This window comes from Dryobates pubescens, chromosome 5 (genome assembly GCF_014839835.1).
Source record: "Dryobates pubescens isolate bDryPub1 chromosome 5, bDryPub1.pri, whole genome shotgun sequence".
Taxonomy (NCBI): Eukaryota; Metazoa; Chordata; class Aves; order Piciformes; family Picidae; genus Dryobates; species Dryobates pubescens.
This window is the reverse complement of record NC_071616.1, coordinates 35,583,975-35,604,874: the sequence shown is the minus strand read 5'-3', so window position 1 is coordinate 35,604,874 and position 20,900 is coordinate 35,583,975. Positions and strand designations below refer to the sequence as shown.

The 20,900-nt window shown below is 41.5% G+C and overlaps 1 protein-coding gene across 1 annotated transcript; it reads left to right on the top strand.

Annotated features, from left to right (window-relative positions):
• The first annotated feature begins 5,245 nt into the window (after positions 1 to 5,245).
• Positions 5,246 to 13,725, top strand: CIPC (CLOCK interacting pacemaker). The gene is made up of 4 exons (XM_009909357.2): positions 5,246 to 5,683; positions 7,476 to 7,665; positions 8,708 to 8,877; positions 11,970 to 13,725. The coding sequence occupies exons 2-4, from the start codon at positions 7,578 to 7,580 to the stop codon at positions 12,846 to 12,848; spliced, it is 1,137 nt and encodes a 378-aa protein (XP_009907659.1). The 5' UTR covers positions 5,246 to 5,683; positions 7,476 to 7,577; the 3' UTR covers positions 12,849 to 13,725.
• The last annotated feature ends 7,175 nt before the right edge of the window (positions 13,726 to 20,900 follow it).

The following is a 20,900-nucleotide window of genomic DNA, read 5'->3' as shown; positions in this document are numbered from 1 at the left end:
TATCTAAGTTAGATAAAATCATTTTTATGCTAAAAAAAAAAAAAAGTCCACAAGCAGTGCTTGCTTGAAGGAAGTTTGACCTCCCTGGATGCTGTAATGCACAGAGACTCACGACACCCAGTGGTTATTAGAAGTGAGGCAGGGATACAGAAGCCACAGTAATAAGAAGACACTTCTCACCATTCTCAGGAACACAATATTAAACTGCAACTAGAAAAATTAAGGTACCAGACAAGTTACAATCCACAGTAAAGAGTCAGTATGGATGGCCTTAACAGATTCCACACTTAGGACACACAAAAAAGCTCCCAAAATGACAATAACATCTGAAATACAAACTCAATTTTTATTTCCAGGAAAACATGACATCTATCCTGCTCTGGAGTAAACAGTATCACTTTCATGACAGTAGTGTAAATCCTGTAGATTTCTCCATCAGAAAATAACAATACCATGAGAAGATTTCTCTGATGGAATTGTGCTGAATAAGTAAAGTCAACTTTCTACATCCTGTCGCTTTCCACACATCAGAGGCTGTACTGAAGACAGGCAAAGAAAAGGAGTACTGTGCTGGGGCAATGAGGGAGTATGAAAGGTGTTGCCCTCCAAAGTACTCTGGACTGTTGAAATGGAATGATGGTGCCCCAGTTAAAAGCAGTAACCCAAAAAAGTGATCAGCACAGCCCTGATTTTGTGCCCTTACATGTGCTCAGCTTCCAAACATCAACAGTGCACGCAGTCCCAGTGTTCCGTCAAAAGGGGGAGAAACAGAACACACATTCCGCATGGATTTCATATCGTATTCACTTCCAAACCAAGTCTGTTATCAGTAAGAGCAGGACAAGGAAGAGGGGCTGCTCTTTTGCATAGGTTCCCCACATTTTCAGTTGGCCCAAGAGTCTAGGAGTTACAAAAAAGTTCCAACATAATATGGTACAGAACATCAAAGGTGCTTTATTCTTGATACACTGTCTCTGCTAATCATTTGTAATTGTCAAATTATCATCGTTCTGTGCTCCCTTAATTTGGAAACATTTATGGTAAAGGGGAAGTTGTCGACAGATACAAGAATCTGAAAGATCTGCACTTAGAAAAGGAAACATACCTAGATAATGTTGAACTACAAAAGAAAAACAAGCCATTGTTAAAAAACCTTCATTAGAGGAAAATTTTGCTAACTCAACTGCTGGGTGAAGTTCTATGTGCTAGACTTCAGGTCAGAGCAGGAGCTCATAGAGTATCTCTTTCATACTTGGGTATTAGTAAATACGATATTAACAAAACCCATATGTGGAATGTCTTTTCATACAGAATCAGAGCTTTGTCTTAATGCCAATGACACAACTAACACAAACATAAAAGGAAACACATTTGAGATTTAGTGCCCCTCTGCTAAAAGGTGAAGTAAATACTTCAACCACATGAATTCATTCATTGGTTAAGGCCAATGAAAATTTAGAGGCTTCATTTCAACAATATTCTTCCATTCGTGTATTAAATTTAGAGAAATAATTAATAGAAGGAACAATGATAACTGCAACAGAATATCACAAAATCATAGAATGGCCTAGGTTGGAAGAGACCTTAGAGATCATACTACTACATCCCCACCATGGGCAAGGATGCTTCTCAACTAGACTTGGCCATTCAAGGCCTCATCCAGCCTGGCCTTGAACACCCCCAGGGAGGAGGCATCCACAACCTCCCTGGGCATCCTATTCCAGAGTCCCAACATCCTCATACTAAATAACTGCTTCCTAAGCAGCTAGATTTTGGCTCAGTAACATGGGATCAGTAAAGCTATTTATTTGCAGACTAACCTAATGCAATACAGTACCTACTAAATTGTATTTAGACTGTGATCACAAAATAAATCAGTGACTACAAGGAGAAAAAAGACTGAGTACATGGCATTTTCAAGACAAACACCAAAGCTTTCCAGTTCAGATAATGTATTATGAAACCACATTCTTTTAACCTGGCTATGCTTTACTTCCGAAGTCTGCCAAACATTTCCTTCTTCTGCCGTGTTACAACAAAAGACCCTTTGTTCAGTGAGTATTGACAAAGTCCATGCATCAACACCTTTATTAATTGTTCAGTAACCACACAAGCCCTATTATTTAAGTGCCTCTTTGGATAAATACTTGCTTTTGTTTCTCTTAAGCCATGAAAAATTATTTCTACATCTTTTCCTGGAAGAAGATATTCAATACTTTTTTTTATTATTTATTTAATAAAAGTGTTGAAACACCTAAACAGAGTAAACATGCAGCCATACTCACCAATATTCTTTTCAGTCTCCTCCTGTTGTGTGACAGAATAAACAAGGAAGTGAACAAAAAGCTAATGCTTCTTTGTGAAAACACTCATGTTTGGGATAACCAAACAAACCACAGGAAAATGCCTGAAAAAAGAACATCCTGCTGCCACTGACAGTAATCACTGAAAGCACACAGTAAATGAGACCTGTATCAAGGGATGACCAAATGAAAAGGGAGAAAAGGCTCAATGAGAGAAATCCTATCAAAACCACACAAAAAAAGGCGTGTTTTGGAGCAGGAAGAATTCAGGAGATAATGCTCAACATAAACCTCAGGTTTAATTTATTTTAAAGTTATACATTTATTTTACAAATTTATTTAGAATGTATAAACCTAAGGTTAAGTCACTTAAAACAGAGGCTTACATTGACTATCCAAGAATACCTCTCTATTAAACAGTGCCGTAGCTAAGTTCTCCTACCTGTCACCCCTCGAATGAAGGCCTGGTATCACATCTTTCAAAGCTGTTCTGAATCACCTGGATGGCCAGTTGTCTGTCCCAAATTCAGATTGCTCACTCTCTGTTGAGCTCTTTCAGTGAGCATCCACACATACTCTGCATCCTGAGAAATCCAGCCTCTGTGGACATCAGCAAGGGTTTTTTTTTCCGGGGAGAAGACAGCCAGGACCATGCCCGAGCACGATGCTACAGCATTCAAAGAATGCTTCTCCTCAGAACCCCAAACAGAGAGAGATCCAAATCTGAAGTCTAGAGATCACACATCTCACAGTACTGTTTAAATATAACTCAGAGTCAACTCAGGTATTTCAATACTCAAAAATACATCCCAGCATATGTGTCACCAAGCATTCTCTCACAGTACATTGGATTGGCAGGAATGGAATGTGGTCTGTGTCACATTTTCAAAATGACAGTGTCACACTGATTTGTTTAATCAGTGTGTTTCGTGTTCTTAACAAGACCATGGTTAACAGTGAAAGCTTTTCTTCCATCCATTTCTTTTTAGGGAACTGTGTCTTTACTTATGCCTTTCCACACAGCCTTTTCAGTTTTGTTTAATGCAGTGGCTTTCATGCCCAGATGCAAAATATTCTGACAGACTTCTGGGTGCTGGTAGTATTTATGTAATTCTCAGAACAAGAAGTGCATTTCTAGTTGTATTCATTAAACCAGAGGATTCCATTTGGCCTACTTATTCACCCTTGTTTTACATGCAGTTCATGGCAAATCCACATTCTTTCTTTCGCTATCTCCTATCTACCAACCACGCAGAGAGTAAGGGTACCCTCAGCTCACAGCAGCTTCTCTTTTTGTTATGTTTTCCCTCTTTGTGACAAATTTAAAGTTTTGGAACCTCTTTGGTGCTTTCCTTCTTTTGTGAATGGTTGTTGGGAGTTTGCTGTCATCTCTCATTCTTGGACTGAGACTCTACAAAAGTAATCTCCTGCATAGAGATGACTTGTATTCTTTTGCATATTATTTGGTAACTCCAGCAGCATCCTGGCTTCAACCACCCTGACTCCCTCAGAAGTCCAGGTCAGGCAATGAACAGCTTCAGGCCTTTGCACACTTGCCTGGCCATGTGACAAATGCCAAAGAGGTAACCACACACTTCTCTGTGAAGATGCTCCTTTCTGACATGTCCCTAACAATCGTGGTAGGATGGGTCTCTAGAAGCCTTTCAAAACCACCATACTGGCGTCCCTTCTCCTTAATAGGCCTTGTGTGCATCCAAGGCCGCTAGCGCATATAGAGCTGACCCCTCCTCAATCCCTGCCGCACTCCAGGGCCTGTAGTACGGACTCCTGTACCGAGCCTGTCCCTGCTGTCCCTTAGAGGCCTGCGCTCTCCGGCACTCGCTCCTCACAGGAGCTGCTCCGGGCGCCACGACGCCATCTCAACGCCCTGCGCCGCCGCGCCCGGCGCGAGGGCAGGCACCAGAGGCAGAGCGCGCGCGCGCCGCGGCCATTGCCGTCCACACCTTTCCTCTTCCGGGGTCGCGGCGCTGCGGGAAGTCCGTGCGCCAGCGTACGGCGGCGCGCCTGCGCGGCACGCTCAGAGCTGTGGCGGTCCGGCGGCCGGGAGGAGGTGAGGGCTTCGGCGTGGTGTGAGGCGGCTGTGGCAAAGCGGTGTTGAGCTGTGGGGCCTCGGGACCCCCGGCCATTACCGGGGTCTCTTGCCTCACCTCTCCTCTCTTTGTTTGGCTTCGCTTCGCCTCGCCGTGTGCCGGGACGGCGGCTCGGGCCCGAAGTCGGGGGCTCGGCCCCGCCCGAGCGGAGGGCTGCTCCTCACGTCGGACCCGCTGCGAGGGCACCCTGTCCGGGTGGGCAGAGCTCCGGGGGTCCCCATTGTCTGGGCCTGGCGTGTGGGTGAAGCGACGGGAAGGCAAGCGGGTGGGGTCAGCGTTTGTCGCTGCGGCAGGAGGGAGGGCCCTGGGTGTCGAGGTTGGCGCCCGGTGCTTCCCGTCGGTGCAGAGAGGAACACCTGTCTGTGGTCCCTGGGTGGGTAGCAGGGATCCTGTGTCTCGGGAAAGTGATGTTTCTGGCTTGTTTGTTTTCGGTTGTAGTTTGTTGTTGTTGTGGGCTTTGTTTTTTCTGTAAGGAAAGAGGAAGGTAAGCCAAGCCTTCCCAAAACTTACCTTGATGCAAGACTAGCAGGTGGCATGTTGTGATTTTACAAGTTTCTTGTTCTCCTTCTATTTCTAGTTCAGCTTTTTTGAAGATTAGCCTTAATGTGTATCACTTTCTTAAAAACCTTTTTTGGAGGGAGGGGAGAGGACTAAGTAATGGGGACTTAAAACTCAATTTCAAGGGACAGTATCTGGATTGCTCTTAGGTAGGTGTGGAGCAAACATAGCTGTTAGCAGGTCAGCTGATGTGGCTAAAGATGCAAAGGGAAAATAATGGAAATAGCTACTGAGGAAATTCTCTTCTGATGACCATTCCTCTATCTTTCTTGAAACAGGCAGTCAACATACCATCTCAGCACTGTTACTTAACATACAGAATTCATTGCTGGAGGTGCCAAAGCACAAGATCTTGGAACAGAACTCTAACGACTGGTTGTCAGGACCTTGAGAAGAAACTTGCCTTTCACAATAGATTTCTCCAGAACATCTGCTGAAATGTCATATGAGGTAGCTTGCACTGGAGACTGCCATTAATGGACAGCTGGCCTGATTATGATGCAGACTTCAGAGTTCCTGTATTTGTAATTTAAATATACAACTCTAACATGAGACATAACTTCAAAGGAAAATAATTTCTACAAATAACATCAGATGTAATTTCTGCAATTCATCCTGTCATTTTCATGTTGGTGAATCTCTCATGTACCTTCAAGACAAGCTGAAAGTGTAGTCTGCCTACTCTCAGGAAGCACGTGAAGGTTGTGACAAGTATGTAGAATGAGAGACCATAATGTAACTGCATTTTTCTGATTTTCATAGCTTTTACTTCAGCCTTGCAATGTTCTTATTCTGGGTGTGGGAAGAAGAGGGTGTTTCTAAGGCCATCTCTCCCTTAAGATTGCAGGTATAGTATGTGTTGCACTTCTAGCAGTACAGGTTTCTTCAGCACTAGCATGTTACCTGATCACTGACTTGACTTTCTTTTCTCTGATGACTTCCTTAACTCTTGAGAGTGAAACAGACTTTGTTAACAAAATCACAGCTGTTCAGATTCAGCTGTTTTTATTGTTTGGGCTTCACCCAGCTTTTTGTTTTGGAATTCAGTCTGCGGGATAGCTAAGTTTTTATAATATATGGCCTGAGTAATTTTTAATTCATGGAGGAGGGGAGGTTTATTATTAGCCTTTAGCTTTTAGTTTTGTATTTTGGGGTTGGAGGAACCTGTGTAATAACATTAGTTTTATGTTTCCATTTCATTCTTTGAATAATTTGAGATGTTTCTATACTAAAAGTCTCCAGTTAGCTCACTGTCAGTGTAAAAAGAGATATGCAGTTATCCCACTTGACTCAAAGGAGCATTGATTTAATTACAGATAACAACTGTACGTTTGGTATTTGCCATTTTATCATAACTTTCTAGAATTGGGCATTACACTTCTAGCATATCAAGCCATCACATTCCTATTTCCCAAGTTTTGGTGTACAGGAAGGAATTACTACCTTATCTGACAGTTAGAAATTGCTTATGCCTTGTACTTTCCAGATGAACCTGCTGTGTACTTTGCTCATTAAATTTAAGTATGACGTTTTGTACTGCAGCTGATTCAGCAAGAGTGGCTGACCTGTGCTCTGTATTCTGACTTGCTCAGGCCCTGAAGAAAGGAGCTGAATGAGACTAGTGTGTTCACACTCTTCAAATCCATCTGTGCCTTCAATGCTTCTAAAATACAGATTCACAGATTCCATAAGGTTGGAAGGGACCCTCAAAGGTCATCTTGTCCAACCTCCCTGTAGAGAGCAGGTACCCATCCAATTAGATCTGGCCTAGGGTCACATTGAGTCTGATCTTTAATATCTCCAGGGACAGGACCTCAACCGCATCCCTGGGCAACTTGTTCCAGCAGGTCCATGTCTCTGGTGTGTTGAGGGCCCCAGAGCTGGACACTACTCCAGATGAGGTCTCACAGGATTTGATTAATTGATGTCATTCACAGCAGTAGTAAAAACTACCAAAAAAACCCCAAACCAAAATACCCACATCTATACTATATTACTTCTTCAATAAATTCCTTCCTTCCTCTGTTTTAGATTTGTTTGTTTGTTTTTGGCATCTTCTATGTGAAAGGACTCGACAGTCATGCCTAATATGATTCCCCCCCACCTAGTTGATGCAGGGGACTGAAAAATTGGATCATGGAAAGTCCTAAAACTAAATAGTCGGCCTAAGGCAGATGGACAGCTTCAGTCCAGAAGGCTCTACAGAGTAACATGTCAGTTGATGCAAAGAATCAATGCCTGTCTTTTCAGCTCTGTAATGTATTATTAAACAGGCACAGTTCAGAGGCTTTTGCAGGGAATAAAGTGTGGGTTTATTGGCGAGCTAAATAGGCTATAAACAAAGCACATGTGAAGCAGGGAGTTTAACTGAATTCTGCAGATTGCTTGACAGATACAACAACATTTGATAACCTGATTGCCATAAGGACAAATATCTTTGTATTATACTCATGGAACTTTAGATTCAAAGAAAGTATTTTTTTATTCTTAATTGTTTTTGTAGTTCCTCAATGGAGAAGGTGTTAAAAACTGTTTGTGCTACTATGGTCACATGGAGACGAAATAGTTACCTATTGAGACCCTCAAGGAACTGTTGGGCAAAGTGATGGAAGTGAAGAGTTTGAACCAACCTTCAACACCCAACCGCTTCAACATGGCGGCAGCTGAATCTGACAAGGACTCTGGATATTCAGGTGTAGAAAACCACTGCATTACCTTTCTTTGTGTGTGTGTTATCTTGCTTTTATCAGTGATGTTTGACAAATCTGACTGTAGCCCCTTACAGTTTGTGCTTTATTACCTGTGAGGGCCTTTTTGTGCAAGACATGTTGCATCTGCAATCATCCTACCATCCATCTTTTTTTGGAGTAGAGCTTTGTGTAGTAATAAAGTTCATCCTGTGAATTTGAATGGCATGGGAATTTAAAACATGCCTAATAAAGAAATTAATGGTATATGTCAGAACTGTTGAATTTTGTAAATGTGTGATTCTGGAAGGACTTGTGGCTATCTTAAGATGGGCAGATAATTAAATTTTGCAAGGCTTGTGTGGATGGTTGGCAGGGGGGTTGGACTAGATGATCTTTTGAGGTTCCTTCCAACCCCTAACGTTCTGTGATTCTGTGTAATTTCAGACTTTAAAGTCTAGAAGTGGGGATGGCAAGATTATTTTCTTGTTCTTTGCATTGATGAATGTACTGTTGGAATATTCTGTCTTATCTATTTGACTCAAATGTAAGTGGTGCGTGATAAACCAGAGAGTAATTGTTACAACACTGGTAAAATGTAGACATGGTGTGCCATTTTAATACTCAACAACACTGCAAAGATGGCCTTGAAAAGAAAAAATAGAAAGTGCTTTTGTGGGAGCTACCTACTTTATTTGGTTTGTACACAGATGGTTTTGAGAAAGAAAATACCCTGAGTTCAGGCTGTGGCATTGCTGGAGCCTGGAGTTCTTTCGTGCACTTGGTTTTAGAGCTCGATGGTATGCAGTCCCTTGGATACTAAATGCAGAAGAACAGAAAGTGATAGATTTTTGGGGAGACAGTATGTGTACGAAATAGACTTTAATGACAAGTTTGATACTTGACAACTGTTACAGCAGGTCTGACTTTAGTGGTTTTGCAGAATTCTTTGGGACTTGGTTGAAAGAATGCAGAATAGTAGAGCTGAAAAGAGGTAGCAAACTTGCTGCATGCGAAAAAACTAACACCTGAATTCTGTGTCTGGCAGATGGAAGTTCAGAGTGCCCAAGTGCCATGGAGCAGACTGACTCGGAGGACGCGCTGAACGCATTGTGTTGGAATGCAGAGGATGGGTCTTGGCAATGCCCGGTGACCAGAAGCAGCTCCTTTCCTGCGCTTTCTCCTATGGTTGTAATGAAAAATGTGCTAGTTAAGCAGGTAGGGAAGAAATAATACCTGGTGAAAATTATTGCCTATTAAATATGGTTTTATTTTTCCTTTCAAAACTTTTTTGCAAAGCTGTTTCAGTCCAGAAAGTAAGTAGTACCTTAAAGTATTGCCGTATTGTTAGACATCCTGCTCTGTACTCTGAGCAGAGCAATAGTTCTTCAGCGTTTTTCATTAGCATACTTCTGAGGACACAGTGAGAAGGGGGGAAAAAATATAGAATCTGATCCTTTTTCTGCTGGATCTGTTATGACAACAAGGAAAACCTATTAAATTTAAAATACTGTGTGTCTCTTTTGACACAGACATGGGTTTCTGTTAGTATTTGGCAGATGATGCATTTGTGAGGGAGATGGTTCTGATCTCTGAGCACTGTGTTTTATCTTGACAAGAAGCAATTTTATTTTATGGTCATGTTCCTAGACAGGGGTGGACAAAGTACTGTGTAAATGAGTCCTGAAGTTTTCATTTAGTTGAGAGTAGGCAAGCTTCAACAAACATTGATAACCTTTGACCCAGAGCTGAAAAATGGTTGCTACCACTGACTACCACTGATTGCTATGGTAGTCTTGAGGCTGTGTTGCAAACAGGAGAAGTAGCTTTTACATATGTAAAAATACATAAAATCAGGTAATGTAGCAAAAAGGGAATTTGGGGAGGAGGGATTGGAGGCAGAGAAAATTGGCAGACTTGGTTCTCTTGAGCTAGTTATGTGTGGTTAAGGACAATGATGTTAAATTAAAAATGCTTATTGCAAGAAACAAAAGCAGCAGGTGTAGTTCATAATAATAATGAAGTGTCTTTCTCCCTCTTTCTGTTTTGCCTAGTTACCTCATAGTCATACTGGTCATGTTTTTAAAATAACATGTTCAACAGGGTGTTCAGTCAGGCTACCCAGCCCCCCCAGTAAAGCAGCATCCAGTCACTGCTATTTATTTGTCCCACTTTCAATTTCATACAGCATCAACTTTCTGTCTTAGAACCGCTGTGATTCTATGCAGTGATGGCTTCCTGCTATCTTAATTTTAGAATGTAAAGAGCTAGCAATGAGGTTGCTAAAAAAAAAAATTATTAAAATTAAGAAAATCAAGTGGAGATTAATTCTCTGAAACACAGGGCTGCTTGTGGCAAGGTTTCTGTAAGACTTGTAAGAGTCCTTAATAAGTGGGAAAACAAATAACACTGATAAAGGCAGGATGTTAGCTTTCAGTAAAAAAAAACACAAACCCACACAAAGAAACAACAAAACACTTTGCAGAATTAGTAAAATAAACTCTTCTCTGATAAAAATAAGATTTTGGGGTAGGAGAATAAGAGCAGAAGGCAGTGTGTGAGTAGAAAGGACAAGAAAGTAGATAACAGAGATAGGTAAAAAGCTGGAATAAGATAAACAGTAACCACAGCCCTTTCAGTCTCAATGATTTTGAAGCTCTGCTGTGCTAAATATGTACAGTTGTGCAGTAAATCATAGAATGGTCTGGGTTGGAAGGGACCTAGAAAGGTAATCTAGTCCATACCCCTCTGCAATAAGCAGGGACATGAATTCAACTAGATGAGGTTGCCCAGAGCCCTGTTGAGCCTCACCTTGACTATCTCCAGGGATGGAGAAAACTTGTGACCTGGAAACCTTGTTCCTTAAGGTTGTATCTTCTGTCCTGTGTGTGTATAGCCATGGTATTTATATACTTCCTCACTCCTGACATCTCCAGATACTTGTCTTTTGAATATGTTTGTCCTTTCTTCTGTGGTAAGGAAGTACTCTTTGTTTTACAAGTAGTTGTTCTGTAGCCCTATTTCTATAAGCATCTTACTCACTGAACTAAACAAATTCTGTGTCAGAGTAGGTAACTGAATCTCATCTCTGATTCTCAGTGTTCTAATTAGTGGGTAGTACCCATTTTTGACAATTTCAAGTCTTTCAGTAGGGGAAGGGACTTCAGCAAAGCCTGTTAGCATTTTCTCATTTGCCAGTTTAAATCTTAGGAGAGGAAAAGAAATGGATTTGAGATGACACAGTGTAGCACTAAAAATAATAAAATGTATTTGTGCTAGCTAAAACCTGTTCCTTCAACAGGCTTGCCAGTAGCATTCCAGTTGTGAAGAATTGGAAAAGCAACTGACAATATATTACAGTAATATAATTGTAGTGGTGATGACCTCAATATATTAATTAGTGAGATTTTGCTTCACAAAACAATAGTATCTCTTCCTAGACTATTTGATGTGCTTGGAGAAAAGCTGGTGTGCTTTTTGGCCAGGAGACTTCATTAAGATCTGTGTTGTGGGGAGAAATAGGAGAAATAGGTAATGTCTTCTAAAAATGGATGTATTCCCCTATGTTGTAGAATATGACTTGTGGGAGAGAGTGAAAACTTGGGCATTTCTCTTGAAATATAATTCTTTTAAGGTTTATTGGTGTGCAATGTTTTACCAGAGGTATGGCATTAAACTGCTGTGGGCTTACAACAGGCTTCCTTTCCTTGCATTGGTTGATAGCATTTTTTTTTTCCTTCTACTGCATGGTTTTAAGTTAATTGAAGCTGTATTGTACTTAAGATGGTGAGATCGATATTCTTGTCCTTTTTAAATAACCATTTCAAAAGCTTGCTGTAAGAATTGACAGGATTGGAGTTGCTGCCTTTCAACAAAGAAGGAATCTGATTTGTTCCTGTAATTCTGTGTGTTCTTTGACTCTAAAATTATTTCATAACCACAGTGCTTAATTATTTTCCAACTTTTCTGTACACTTGTTATTGGACCCCAAGTCTAGGTTGAGCTTTTACATGAGCATTGTACAATGCAAGCATGGACTGTAATCCTCATTTAGGAAAGCATGTATAAATTCAGACTGAGTTGGTTTTAAATGTATCTACTGTTCCATAGTAAAATTATTATGGATTACAGCTCTCCATTGTTAGGGAGAAGTATAAGCTTGATGGAAAACTGTTCAGAATGTATTCATTGGAGAGTGTATATCAGATATGGAGAAATGGCATGGGCCATCTGATTCATTTAAGGTTTTTTGATCCTCTTCTACAACAGCGTTGTAAGACTTCTGGTTTTTCCCCATTTGTGCTTCTCAGGGGAGTTCATCACAACTCCAGTCTTGGACTGTGCAGCCATCCTTTGAAGTGATTCCAGCTCAGCCACAATTAGTGCTTCTTCGTCCATCAATTCCACCTCCTATGAACCCTCATGCTGTCGGGAAGAAGAGAAATGACTCCGCTGATTACCTGCCCATCCTGAATTCTTACCCCAAAATAGCACCACAGCCCTGCAAAAGAGATCACTCCTTTGATTTGGAAGAACGTCAGGAAACCAATTGCCATAAACGACTTTGCACAGAAGCACCCAAGATGGAGACTTCTCCCATATCAAAGATCACAGGCTTGCCCACTAGTCCTTTTGCCCACCTACCAGTTAGCTTTAAGACTTCCCAGGATTCTACCCAGCAAAATTCTTCAGCTGTGGCGACAAGTGGAAAACGGTCAGCTCTTCCTGGTTTTCATCATGTTTCCAGTGACACTCAGAAACTGCGGGGTTTGACTCCTCTTTTGCCTTTTGGAACTCTGCAGGCAACAAAGTGCACCCCTCGTGAGAGCGAGAGTGCAGCACAGACTGCAGTGCAGTCTACTGCCTGGAGCCCCCCCTTGATACCAGATGAGATTTGTGCTACCCCAGAGTTGCTCTTGCAACAACAAAGCAAATGCAGACGCTTTCAGAATACACTTGTTGTGCTACGCAGGTCAGGGCTGCTGGAGATCACTTTAAAAACCAAGGAGCTCATTCATCAGAACCAGGTGACTCAGGCTGAGCTGGACTTGCTGAAGCACCAAACACAGCTTTTTATAGAGGCAATAAAGAACAATGCTCCACAGTCATGGGCAAAGCTAGAAGCATCTCTAACAGGATCTGATAAAGCTGATAGCAACCTTGAAGATCCATCTTATCCCAATATGTAGTAAAAAGGTACATAGCTCTTCATCAAGCTGTTTCCGTGCCTCCTATTTCCTGTCTCAAGCTTTTCCTTGAGCATTTTTGAGTCCAGGACTTGCAAAGTGGCATGCCATTAACAGCCTGTCTTCAGAACCAGTTACAGAACTGGAATAGCGTGGGAGGGTCTTGACAGAGGTGGTACTTGCTATTACAGTGTGACCTTGAACTCCACGCTAACTCTGTGTACTTCCTTGAACTCAAGCTCTGGTGAGTGTGCTCTGCTGGCATGTTGCCATTCTTGCAGTGAAAGGACAGTCATTTGCAGTATTCTGCAAGCAAGCATCTTCCTGTTCCCATCTTCAGATAGTCAGTTCTGAGAATGGAACAGCAGAGCAGGCCCCAGTATTGGGCTACCATCAGTTGCAAGTAAATGAAGGTAGTTAGGGTGAGGAGAGGAAACTTCATTGGTGAAATCCTTTATTGTAGCACTGTGTCTTGCTTAGGAGTTTTAACACACTTGAATTAGTGGAGATCTGGTTGTTCTGAAGTAATGGTCTGCATTCACTGCAGTCTTTGGGCAAAGTGGTGAGTCTCTTGGGACCGGAGTGGTACGGCACATTTTGATGAGCGCATTTTTGATCTCGAGTTGTACAGCTGAGTGAGTGAAAATCACAGGGCTTGCACTGGAAGTGTGTGTTCCAAAGCCATACTTACTAATGGCTAATAAGCATCCAAGGGTCTTTGAGTTTTCTTGGTAGCTAGCAGATTAAACTTTGTCATTGAAGACTGTAGTGAGTTTTTTAAATTAGAAGTTTAAGAGATCTATTAATTCACCAGGATTAATTTGGCAAGACTAATTGCATATTATTTGATATGTGTAGTTTATAAGCCTAAAGTCCTATTTTTATTTTTTTTTTATTTCCCCCTCCTGTGAAGTCAGATTTTGCTGTGCTGTAAAAAAAGAAACAAAAAGGAGATGTGAAAGGAAAAGCAACATAATGACCTATACTGAAACGAGTCCTTCTCCCATCCCCTTTCACTCCCTTTTATTCAGAGATATCAGATGAATGTACCTGGAGAAGTGGAGGGAAGTGAAGGAGGGGAGGGGAAAGAAAGAGATGTCATCTTTGATAGTTTCCCTAAAAAAGAAGAAATTATCTACTTGACTTAAAACAATAGCAAACCTCAAAACATTTTTCCTTCACTTTTATATATAAATTCCTAGCCTGCTTGCTTTGAGCTATAGCTGACACCACTGTGTGCATAAGATATCAGGCCTTACTAATAGAGATCCACATGTTACAAAAACTGTGCTACAGATATTTATTTCATTTCACTTACCTAAATAGTTACATCACTCCCATCTGGAGGGTTTTTTTTTTCCTGAGGCAGACTGCAGAGAGCTGAGAATGGATTGTTTATGGTGTGTTCTTTTCTTCATGGTGATGGTTTAAAAATATGGTGCAGTCTTGGTGGCTGTGTATTTTGCTGCTTTGATCAGGTATCTGCTTCAGGTTCTTCAAAAAAAAAAACCAACCACCACAAACCAAACTTGAAAGTAGAGTGGACCTTTTTTGTTTTCTGATGCTTCTGGGAATCAATATTGCAGACAACTGCAGAGAATGCTTTTGTAATCTTTCTCAAATAGGTGCATTAGAGAAATTGTAAGGGGTTTCTCCCTTTCTACACTGATGAAAAGAAATGCTGTACATGCCTTACAAAGAGGAAAAATGTGAGTTGTAATTGTACTAACTGTAGGCCTAGAGAGAAGTGTTGCAGGATTCACCTTATTGGAGCTGTAGCAGGCTAGAGGCCATGACTTCCCTGGTATCCTGCCCATTGGCTGAAGACTAGTGCAGTGTGTGGAAATTGATTAAAAGAGAAGTGTTCATAGGCTGTGCTCCGCTGTGTATAATTGTGCATACTAGAATGTTTCATACCTCGCAGTGCAGCAATATCAAAACTCAGCCAGCAGACCCAGCAGGCAGGAAGGCAGCATAGTACAGTGTGATAATGTAGGACATGTCAAATCTAACTCTTTTGGAATCAGTTGTGGTATCTGCACTGAATCACATTTGGCAGGATAGATGTGATGGTACCTTAGGCCATTTGTGAAAGAATCCTAAAGGAGAAGCTTGTTTCTTCTGAGCTTCTGACAGGAAGGAGAAGAGGCAGTAGAAGGCAGTTCCATTGATCAGGCCTAGTGGTGAGATGTGAGAAAATACATGGAGTCTTTTCTACTCTTTATAAAATTCCTCTCTGTTTGACAAGCAGAGTAAGAGAATTAGAAGGTCAGAAAATGTATATGCTTTTAGGAGGTGATTGTCTTGGAACACAAGATTATGGACTTGGGCTACCTGGAGCTGAAAAGAGGTCCTAGCTATGCTCTGGTAGAGTAAAAGGAATGAAGAACTGACCTTGGAGGGTAATGGGGAGACTTTGGTTGACAGAAATCTCTCATAGTCCATGCAGTACCACATGTATTTTTTCCCCAACAGCACTGAGGGTGGGCTACAGTAGTTAAGGCTGATCAGCCTTTCAGCTGGCATAATTTGTATAAATAAATAAATCTGTGAATAAAGTCCAGCAGCTGGTTAGAAATCTCCTACTGGGCAACACTCCAGACTTAAATAGTATTTGCTGAACTAGGAAAATCCACTATGGCACTATGATATGTAAACTGGGACTCCTTAGAAACCACATCATTAGGTAACTGTAAATCTTGACGCAACACCTGTAAAAAGGGTGTGGAAGGCTCCTCGTGATAAATACTCCATCAAGTACCATTCTGTTCCTTTTCTCCTAGTTACCTTTACTCCTGGAAGCCCTGTTACACCTTTAAACAGCAAGGGCTTTCCTTTCTTGGTTGCAATTTAATAGAATAGGTTAGCCTGAAACTGTTGAGAATCTTAGTTGACTACATCAGGACTGGCCTCTCTGATTGGAAACCTGTAAGCACTGAACTTACAGATTTGGGGTTTGCCCTTGAAGCAGCAAGACTTTGTATTAACAAGTTAACTGAAAACAGCTCTCTCCCAGTCTTAAAAAGTCATTCAGATCACCTGCTGGGGCATGAGTTGCTGCTGACAATTAGCAGGCAAGGTACTTTGATGGGTTAGGCAGACTGCTGTTTTTCTATTGAGTTTTAATAAATGTTGGTATTTTTTATTACTTTTACTATGTATTTTTGAAATTCTATTGCTGTAGTTGGAATGTAAACACTTTCTGTCCTTTCAAAGTCCATTACCAGCTCTGACTTACAGTAGCCTAAGAACTGTTACAGAACATGACCTTTTTTGCTAAAACTTTACAGAAACAGACTGTGAAATACAAATTAAATAAAATATATACTTGAAAAGTTTGTGTGCTGCTTTAATGCTGTTTAAATGCATTGTCCTTTATTCCACAGCGTGCTTCAAAACATACAGCCCGTGTGGGAAAGTGCAGATCCAGAAGTGATACTATGAGGTATCTCCCTGAAGAGTCATGTGAGCTTTAACAGTATCTATGAATTAAAGGGTCTCTGAGATGAGCATGAGCAAAAAGTGGGCTGTGTAGAACACTAAAAATACATTGTTGGGGGTGACTATTGCCAGAGATCTGTCATGAGGAGCCTGGGAGGATTTTTCCATCTCTGAACTGTTACCTCTATGTGATGACTACATTCTGCTCACCGTCTGTGCAGGGTGAGCTCCTACGCTGCAGTTTTAAGCCTGTCAGCTGCAGTTCTAAATTGCAAGGTAAGGGTCTTTGCTACTAAAAGAATGGCTTGAGTGCAAAATTGTACTCTCTAAGAACATTTTCCAACTAAATAGGCATACCAGCTTTTCACTAAACCATCTTCTTCAAAATGTGGTCATCTTTACATGGTCTCTTCTTTAGTCGAAGATGATTCTTACGGTGAGAACATAGGCTGTCTTGCACAGAACACCCAGCAGCATTAGAATCATTAAGGTTGGAAAAGACCTTTTACATCATCAAGTCCAACAGTAGGGCAACTGCCTTGACCACTAAACTATAGCCTGAAGCTCCACATCTACAGCTTCTTGAACACCTCCAGGGACTGTGACTCCACTGCCTCCCGGGGCACCACTCCTCCCTCCTCACCACTGTCTCAGTAAAGAATTTTTTCCTGATGTCCACTCTAAACTTCTCCTGGCACCATGTAAACCCATTTCCTTTTGTCCTGTCACTAGTTACTTAGGAGACCAATATCAGGCTCACTACAGCCTCCTTTCAGGTAGTTGTGGAGAGCAATAGGATGTCCCCTTAGTCTTCTCCACAGCCCCTTCATCTGCTCCATATCTGCCTGCCTTCCAAATCCTTCAATAGCCTCATTGTTCTTCTCTGGACATGCTCCAGGACCTCAAACGTCTTTCCTGTCCTGTGGCACCCAGAACTGAACACAGTACCCCAGCTTCTGGCATGAGATCCTGTCATCCTAATGGGTGGCCAGTATTCTCTATTGGAATTTTTAGAATTTAGAATTAACTAGGTTGGAAAAGACCATTGAGATCATTGAGTCCAACCTATCATCCAACACTATCTAATCAATTAAATCATGGCACCAAGCACCCCATCCAGTCTCTTCCTAAACACCTCCAGTGATGGTGACTCCACCACCTCCCTGGGCAGCCCATTCCAATGCCCAATCACTCTATGAAGAACTTCTTCCTAACATCCAGCCTAAACCTCCCCTGGCACAGCTTGAGACTGTGTCCTCTTGTCGTGGTGCTGGTTGCTGGGAGAAGAGACCAACCCCCACCTGGCTACAACCTCCCTTCAGGTAGTTGTACAAGAGATTCTGGTTAAAGTTCTTAGCATCAGGCGAGGCAGTAACTTGAATCTCATTACATGCAAGCCTTTTTGGATGTACCATCATCTGAAGTAATTTTATCACCTGAGACTGGAAACTCAAGTGTTTGCAAATGTTGAATTTGTAGAAGATAAGGGTACAATTCAAGCAGGCAATTTTCAGATTTCTGTCTCTTCTGGCCAGCTTCTTTTTACATGGTGAAGTGTATATGCAGGATGTCAGGCCCATCCACCTTTTATTTCACTGGAGCTAAAGAGGTGTGCAGCATCTGTCTTGTTTTAGTTTCTCATGACACACAAACAGGTTGGAAGGAGTAGTGCCCCCACAGACTTGGGCTGAGGAATCTCCAGGCATGCAAAATTCCTGGTCAAGAAATGTGAGTTCTCTACCTACACAGTTTTACACTTGTCCTTTATCTAGGTGATGCTTTCTTGCAGGCCACTGTGTAATGCAGCCATACAGCCTCAACCATACTGCATGGTCCAGAGCATCCAAAATGCATGAGACTTACCTTCCCTTCATAAATCTGTACCACCTTGGAGGTATGTCCACAAGACAAACCTACACTGCTCTGCTGTAACTTGAGTCAGAAGACAAAAGGAAGCACCATGCGTTCACCCTGCTCTCTTGTAGAGTATGGCTTCCCATACTTCCTCAAATTCTTGTTTGAATTGAAGGATGGTTTTAGAGGAAGCATCCTGCTTTGATTTGAAAGCTCCTAGCAGTGAAGAATCCACCTGAATTGTTCAAAATGTAATTGCTTACGATTAAAAATGTGCCTCAGCTATTGAGGCTGAATTTGTCATCTTTCAGTATCCAGCTGTCAGATCTTTTGCCTTTTGTCTGCTAAACTGAAGCACATGCTGTGACATTGCTGTTTTCACTGCAGTCTTTTACAAAATGAGCAAGTCATTTTGTAACTTTCCTTTTTAAAGTAACTGATGAAACTCTCAAATATTTTGAATCCTTTATTCATCTGTGACATTATTCCATGGATCCTTTAAAATTACTTAAATGCATTTTTAATTGGATCACTAAGATTAAGAGCAAAACAGGATTGCTAAGAGTTGTACAACATCAACATTCTCTACTGCTACCCTGCCTCATTTGTATAGCAGCCTTGGCCATGGCAACAGCTTGGAAGTCAATCATCCATGGAACTGTTGCTTCTGTGGTTGGTGAACCTGTGTCTCTTAAGTATGTTTCCACTCTTGAAGGCAGTTTGTAGCTAGAAAGCAAAACAGTCTGGTTTAAATAAGTACCAGTTGCATTCATTAGTCACTTCTGCTTCTCTGCCTCGAAACTTTCTCCCTTGCAGATTGTAAAAGTAGTTTTATGTTGGATTCCAATTATTAAAAATAAAGTTACAGTCAAGAATTAATTTTTATACCCCTTTCAAAATAAGAGTAGAAGATAGTGTTTAATAGATCTGCATTCAATTCAGAAACCTTAGTTGTAAGGCATTCCACAGCATCCAGTTAATTCTGTATCATTCTGGCTTCGGTTTGTGTCATGCAGCACACTTCAGTGCCCATCAGAAATAGGTTATATCTGTGTTGACTTTGTCCTGAACCAGTTTTGAATTCTAGTTCATCAAAAGAAGCAGTCAGTTTTATTTGACCAACTCCCTTTCTTATAAGCTTCATGAATTCCTCGGGGATCTGTTCTGGATCCAGTGCTGTTTAACGTTTTCTTTGGTGACATGGACAGTGGCATCATGTGCGCTCTCACCAAGTCTGCTGATGACACCGAGCTTTGTGGTGTGGTGGACTCACTTGAGTTACTCACTTGGGTTACCATTCAGAAGGATCTTAATGGGCTTGAGAAGTGGGTTAGTGCCAACTGCATGAGGTTCAACAAGTGCAAGGTGCTACATCTGGGTCAGGCCAATCCCAGGCACACATACAGGCTGGCTGCAGAGTGGGTTAAGAGTATCTCTAAAGAAAGACTTGGGTGTGTTGATTGATGAGAAGCTCACCATGAGCTGGCAATGTGCTCATGCAGCCCAGAAGGCAAATAGTGTCCTGGGCTGTTTCAAGAGGAGTGTGGAGGGCAGGTCAAGAGAGGTGATTCCTCTCCTTTACACTGCTCTTGTGAGACCTCAACTCAAAACCTGGTGTCCTGTGGAGGGATCCAAGGGTTGGAGCACTTCTGCTATGAGGATAGACTGAGGGAGCTGGGTTTGCTCAGCCCAGAGAACAGAAGACTCTGGGGGAACTTTATAGCTACCTTCCAATACCCAAAGGGATCCTACAGGAAGGCTGAAGAGGAACATTTCATATAAGTGTCTAGGAGTAGGATAAGGGGGAATGGTTTTAAGTGAGGGAAAGTAGGTTTAGGCTGGATCTTAGGAAGAAGTTCTTCAGTATGAATATGGTGAGACTGTAGAATATGTTGCCCAGGGAGGTTGTGGACATCTCCCTGTAGGTGTTCAAGGCCAGACTGGGTAAGACCTTGAGCAGCTGAATCTAGTTGAGAGGTATCCCTGCCTGTGATGGGGAGGTTGGAAGTAGATGATCTCTGAGGTCCCTTCCAACCAAAGCCATTCTATGAATTTCAGTTAGGTTTTTTTACTGTGTCCTTTATTAAATAAAAAAATTATGGATTATTCCATTATATTCTCTCAGTTCATTCAGGTCAGTCTACCTACCCACCAAAAAGCTGTGTTAGTGCTTCTGTCCCCACAGTCCTCTGAAATCTTTCCTAGTGGTCTGAAATTCCTTGAACTAATGTTGATAGTTCAAAGAGCTCCTTGGTTAGACCCTGTTAAATTTTCAATCACAACCTATTGAGACTTGCTGACTTCAACATCTTTAATAACCATTGTTTAAAATGTCCTGAATTACTTTTTGAAGTGGAAATCAAGCTGCTGTGATGGTATGAGAGGAATACATCTGGCTTTTCTCTAATTGCTCAACAGAAATTTTTGTGAGATGCTTTTGCTGTTCTGCACTGCAGCAATGTAATTTCCCTCTTGAAATGGAGCACTGCCAGCATAAAAATTTCTCCTGCATCTCATGCATTTTAAGAAATGGAAGAAGTGGGCTTTCCAAGGCCAAAAGGGGAATTTCATCCACTTCTTCATTGTTTTCTTCTCTTTCCTGTTGTGATTACTCTAATTGTGTTAGTTTAATTGAACTGGAATGCCTCTTACCATGCCCATTTTGGCAATCTTACTATTTTTCCATAGTAGTAGTAAGGGGGTTTTATAGACCACTTGTATTTTCCAAGACTAACAAATTCAATAACGGAGAGAAACCAA